This window comes from Artemia franciscana, chromosome 19, assembly GCF_032884065.1.
Source record: "Artemia franciscana chromosome 19, ASM3288406v1, whole genome shotgun sequence".
NCBI classification, from domain to species: Eukaryota; Metazoa; Arthropoda; class Branchiopoda; order Anostraca; family Artemiidae; genus Artemia; species Artemia franciscana.
The window spans coordinates 20,636,436-20,642,478 of NC_088881.1; the positions used below are offsets into that span (position 1 = coordinate 20,636,436).

The 6,043-nt window shown below is 35.3% G+C and overlaps 1 protein-coding gene across 5 annotated transcripts in view; it reads right to left on the bottom strand.

The window, feature by feature from the left end:
- The window catches only part of LOC136039405 (myosin heavy chain, non-muscle-like), a 186,317-nt gene that overhangs the window by 121,230 nt on the left and 59,044 nt on the right, over window positions 1–6,043 (bottom strand). The window contains exons 1-2 of one of the 5 annotated variants that reach the window (XM_065723125.1): window positions 5,719–5,874; window positions 3,289–3,312 (exon numbers count right to left, since the gene is read on the bottom strand). The exons of 2 other annotated variants lie outside the window; for them this stretch is intronic. In XM_065723125.1, coding sequence (XP_065579197.1) covers window positions 3,289–3,312; window positions 5,719–5,859 — 165 coding nt within the window. In that variant the 5' untranslated portion in view covers window positions 5,860–5,874. Of the gene's footprint in view, window positions 1–3,288; window positions 3,313–5,718; window positions 5,875–6,043 lie in introns of those variants that run through there. 2 more of the 5 variants (XM_065723123.1, XM_065723126.1) reach the window with 2 other exon arrangements.

Below are 6,043 nucleotides of genomic sequence, written 5' to 3' on the forward strand. Positions count from 1 at the left end.
TTTTGAGTATTTATTTATCAATGCTGAATTGTGGTAGTATTATGCTTGGTAGATTATTTTTTTTTTTTTTTTTTGTTCATTTTTGGTTTAATCAGTTCTTTACTTTTCCTTGAAAAACTTATTTTGCAGGGTTTTTTTTAATTAGTTTCTGTTCGTTTTATATTGACATAGTCTTTATCAGGGAAAAAGAAAATAATAGTTTCAATCCTTTCAGTTTTTCTTTAAGAATTTATACTTTGGCCTGCTATTTGTATACTGGAGGAACTTTTTCAACAATTTTTAACAACACACACCCTTTTAAAAACGGGGACACAAACATAATGTTTTATTTAGTTTTATACTATCTCTAGTAGACCCAAAAAATACAACTCAATACCATTCGCGCAAAAAATTCGATCTATGCCCTTTGACAGCAAGAATACATTCACACTCTTGATTTAGTTAAATTTTAAAAGCAGAAGAAGCAATAGAAATAAACCCGAAAGTTTGAACATAATATCCACAATTGTTCTTGGGATATTGCTGAGATGTCTTATTGACAACGAGCATACACACAGTGCGTTTTGATTTATTTTAAGGCAAATATTTGGTTTTTACACATAAAGAGCAAATTGCATAACTGCGGGGAGTTTACCTACGCAATAGCCATAGAGATACAGTTACAAGACCATTCAGTTATGCTAAACAAAATGGCTATCTTAGGTTTTGACAGGAAGTGTTTGGAAAATTATAAGCTAAAGAGGAGTCCTGGTTGCACTCCATTCACTTTTGCCTCTTAAAAAGGTTACTAGAATCTTGAATTTCCAATCAAACCCTTTAAATTATCTGTGATATTACTAGTTATGATATAGCATCGCTCCTTTTGAAATTTATTGTATGTCCTTTTAATACTTGCATGCGTAAAAAACTATACATGCCCAAAGGGCATAATCTGAAACCCTTGCCATGAGGGCTGAATCTTCCGAAGCTTATGCGACCACTATCTCTATAAAAGCTTTATATGCCCCAATGGCAAAACTTACAACCCGCCCTGAGGGCTGTGGTGGGTTGTCATCCTCGAAGACATATTTTCCGGTCCTTTTAACTACGCTGAACAAAATGGCTATTTAAAATTTTGACTGGATATGTTTAGGGGAATGGTGGACGTGTGCGGGGGGGGGGGGGTAGCTGCCCTCTAATCACAGTAGTAGTAAAGTGGCAAAACCGGGACCGACAGAATTTACGATCGCTATATGTCACTTGGTAAATATCAGGTGCCATAAAAATGAAAGTCTGCTGAATAGACATATCAAACAGTCCGTTCTAACAAACTATAAGTAACGAGCGACGCCGCCAAACAGTAACCAAACTCTAAACTACGTTATTTTGATTTAAACAAAAATTAGGTATATCAAAAGAATAGGATTTTTATGCTGATTCCAAATTTATAAAAATTAAATAAACTTTATTTCCCCCATCTCACTCATAAAAAGCTACAAGTCTGAAACATTTGCCTGACTATTGAAAAAAAGAGAAGAACCTCCCCAAAATTTAAGCGATCTTAATGAAAATCACATCATCAGATTTATAAAATTAGAGAAACCTACTGTAGAGGTTTCAAGCTCCTACCTACAAAAAAGTGGATTTTTTGCCAGAAGAAAGATCATGGATGCGTGTTTATTTTTTTTTTGTTTTTTTTTTCAGGGGTGATCATTTCGAGCCAATGGTACTAAACGATCGAGAGAGAGAGAGAGAGCTAATTCGAATGGAAATCAAAAGTTCCTGTGTTCTTTTTTAGAGATAAAAAAGATTGGAGGACAACTATACCCCTCCCACACCCATTCTTCCCTAAAGATCTCCAATCAAAATTGTAGGATAGCCCTTCGATTCAGCATTGTTGAAAGGTACCTATTATTCCGTAAATGAGGAGGATTCCGCCTTTTTCAACCCCCACTATTTAGGCTAAAGTCTTAAGTTTTTTTCTTTTTTTTTAATACTTCTTAGTCATATTTAACGGGCGATGTGTTTAAGCAGTCCTTCATTAAACACAGTGACAAAAATGCAAACTTTAGCGTAAAGAGCGAGGGTTGAAAGAGGGGCAGTCACACTCATATACGGAAACAATTTCTGTTCGTCTTTAAGTTTTGATGTTGCTCCTTACTTTCAGTTGAAAGAACTTGTATATTTTATTCAATAAATTTAAGAATTAAATTTAGTAATTGAATCAGTGGCAAACTGATTAAATAGCCCCCGTTTCAAACCTTATAATCAGTGGCAACAGGACTCGAACCTCTGCCCTTACGAACACAGGATTGTAAATCAAATAACGGATGAAAAATAGAATATTGCCAAAGTCGAATTTTTGGCATTCAGACTAGGGCCAAACGAAAGGTAGGACGGCCTTAGATGAGGTGGGATATGGCCATAAGAAAAAAGTAGGAACTTCATTGGAGGGAGTAAGGAGTACAGCTATAAGCAGGATAATGTGGAATGTGTGCACTTGTTTTGACCTCAAACAACATGGTGCTGATACGCGTCGTCAGCAGTTGAAGGTATTTTATAAAACAAATTATTACTCAGTGTAATATACACAAATAAGTGATGATATTATACAGTTGACTCATTCTGTTTTTTCAAACGGCTGAGACCTGAGAGCTAAAGTCTATCGAAGATGGACCTAATCCCGGCACATACTTAGGGATGGGGTTTTAGGCCTTCCCCTCCTCTCAAATCACGAATTTTTACTATTTGTCGTTAATAATAATATCATGAAAATCACCACTTTTTAGCCTCCCTCCCCCACGAATCACTTTGTATATGTTTGGTCTAATCCATCCACCATAACCATGTTATAACATTAAAAATATTCAGAATTCCGCGATTTTTCTCAACATGCGCAAAATTTGAACTATCCTTACCTCAAACCCAATTTTATGAAGCATTAAACTTACCCTAAACTGGATAAATTATAAAGTCTGAGAAATATCCCCTCCCCTTCAGTTTTCGCTCTGTGGGGTAAAAGGTTTTAGCTATTTTAATTAGGATTCCATTTATCATTAACAGTCATGGGCGTCAGACTGCTTTAGGCTTATGGCATCAAGCCCAAAATAAATTCAGGGCAAAATTAATCCCCACCCACATGTACAGATAAAAGACGTGCGCACAACAGAACAAAGGTGAAGAAGAAAAATACTGAGGAGGGAGAAAGTGCGTGAATACGTGACAGAAGCAAGAAAGCAAAATTTTGACTGCAAGACGTATAAAACATAAAGCCTACTGCATAAGAGTTTAATTGCAATATCTACTTACAAAATCAAGGACATCATGATGACTCTGCGAATGATAAAAACATGCAGTTAATAACTAATAGCCATGCAATTAATTAGCTAGAAATGAACTATAAACAATCAAACAGTTTGGCATACAACATTAAATGCTGTTCGATATTCTCTATCAGGCACGTACACATTTCGATGGGGGCACGGAGAGGAATTAAGTACATATTGTTTCTATAGGTCTTAGTGCATACCTCCCTGATGTTCTAAGCATTGATTATACGTGCCTCCTATGGATTGGATTATACAGCTTTTAACAAACCCGTTTTGTCATTAAACCAGAAACTTGGAGAGGGTCATTTTTTATGCCTACCTCCTCCTCCCTAGCCCCCATTCCCACCAAGGTTAAGAAAAATCATGAAGAGTGCAAAAAAAAGAGAAGAATGCCAAATAATTCAGTCTTCTTCAATTTTGCCCTTCGAAGATAAGAAAATATTTTAGAAACAAGTTGCCAAGGAGTAGTCTTATTCTTCTTATTTGTTGTTTTACCGACGTTTTATTTTCCAAATTTATGATTGACCGACAGGAAGATGGAATTATGCGAACCAACAGAACAGAAATCTTCAAGTTTTTTCCAAAATATTGAAGCTATCTAAGACTACACTTCATAAGACAGTTTATAGAGAATCAACACGAAAACTGTGGGACCTATTTCCATCTAAAATTCTAGTAGGGTTTATTTACAAAATATCTCATCGCGAAAGTATTAATAAGCACCTCCTTTTTCACAAAACAGATTCAAACTAATCCCATTTGTGGGATTTATAAATCCCATTAAGCTTAATATTAAATCCTAAGCTTTAATATTAAGCTTTAATATTAAATCCTAATCCTAAGCTTAATATTAGCACAGTCTCGGTATATGCAAAATTGTATTAAATAGTAGAAGACACAAAATTAATCTTACGGCAAGGCAAGGGATTGAATCTAAGATTCTAACATTTCTAAAAATTAGAAATAGATACTTGTCTGTCAAGGACCCTAATTTTCAAACCGTTATCACCCCCCCCCACCAGAGAAAATTTGAACTGATACTGAAGAATTTTCACACTATAACATAGATGTGACGTGTCACCGAGTATACGCTTAATTAATCGAATAACTGCAAGATTACAATTAATTATGTGCTTTTCAATTAAATTGCAAACGAATTATAGCCGACTTGTTAAGATAAAAAAATAATTGTGATGTCAATTGCCCGTTTCATGAAAGGAATTTCTCAAATGTGGCGAAGAAGAAAAATAATTGGCGAAGGGTATTGCACTGTAAATCTAGAAAATAAATATTTTAGAAGACTCGGAGGTACCTTTTTTTCTTTATTTAAATCTAGACAGAGAGAAATGAAAAGGAAAATACAACTATTTAGAACATGATTATTTTAGTGGAGAACTATACAGGAGCAGTAACTATAAGAAGTTGGAAATTTCTAGTCTGGTAAGGTAAATTACTCTTTTTTTAAGGGTAAGTCCGAGTTCTAGTGCTTTTTTAATGGCTAAAACCTATATGAGAGGAAGCTACCACTCCTTCAATACCCCATGTGCCCCTGTAGCCTCTGACGGCATCAGATTAAGATTGAAAGATAGTTATTTGAATCAGAACGGTTGAAAGGTTTAAATAATTCGCCTCAGGGTAGGATATGATCCCCGCAACCCCATGAGCACGGGCCCAAAGGTCCACAAATGTTCAGATACAACTGGGGTTTCAGAGGTCCATTTATAAAAAAAAAGGTGGACACGTTGCATCATAATGAAATCAGAGTCAGGTAGAGCTTTTTAATCAGTTTAATTAGAGGGACCATGACCTCTCAAATATTCCGAACCTCCAGGTTTCTAAATATGTAGGGCTGCCACACAAATACATTGCGGATCTCATAGATAAATGGTGTCGCTTGATTATTATGCATATTTACATCTTTGACCTGATAAGGTCTTCTAATATATTATAATCCAGAACTCAGTTCGGTTGCATTCAATTACAAACTATCACCTGAATAGTATCTGTTCAACGTCAACTGAAATATGGCGAAACAAAAGAACCATTAGTGTAATATTTTTAAATTAAATGAAGGTAAAAATACACTATAAACTCAAAAAAGATTATGTACAGTGTATTACAATAAAACTTTAAAAAAGAGCGGTTTCAAAACATCTCATTTGGGTAAAGTATCATCAAAAACAAGGAGCAAAACCGTTGTCCACTTAATGTCGATGATGACAAAAACAAGTCTAAGGTAAAAAGTTGCTTAATCCATCATCAAACAGTTGCCCCCTATATGAGCGTCATTGTGATGATTTGGACATAAGTTCAGATCACATAAATAAAACCAAATATTATCTGTTTCAGATCCTTCATCGAATTAAGGAGAAGATAGAGAGGATATTAAAAAATTAATGGAAACACATACCGTATGAGATGTTGAAGTGGGATTTCGGCTTTGATGCTGCAACATAGGCAAGATACTGAATACTTTCTTTGTATTTTCCGTCTTGCCAGCTCCAGATTCGCCAGTACAAAGAATGGACTGATCCTCCCTATCTGAAATCATAAAACACAATTTTCAGACTCGTATTTAGAGGACTGGGAAGGAGGAACTGGCAAGCTTGCATTTGACACAAAAATGATAAAACAAAGATGAAACCTGGTTCTACACTAAGCCGTTTTAGGCTTGTACATTTGATCAGATTATTAGTTTATGGGCGTAGTGGGAAGTCAGAAATCATAAGACTCAA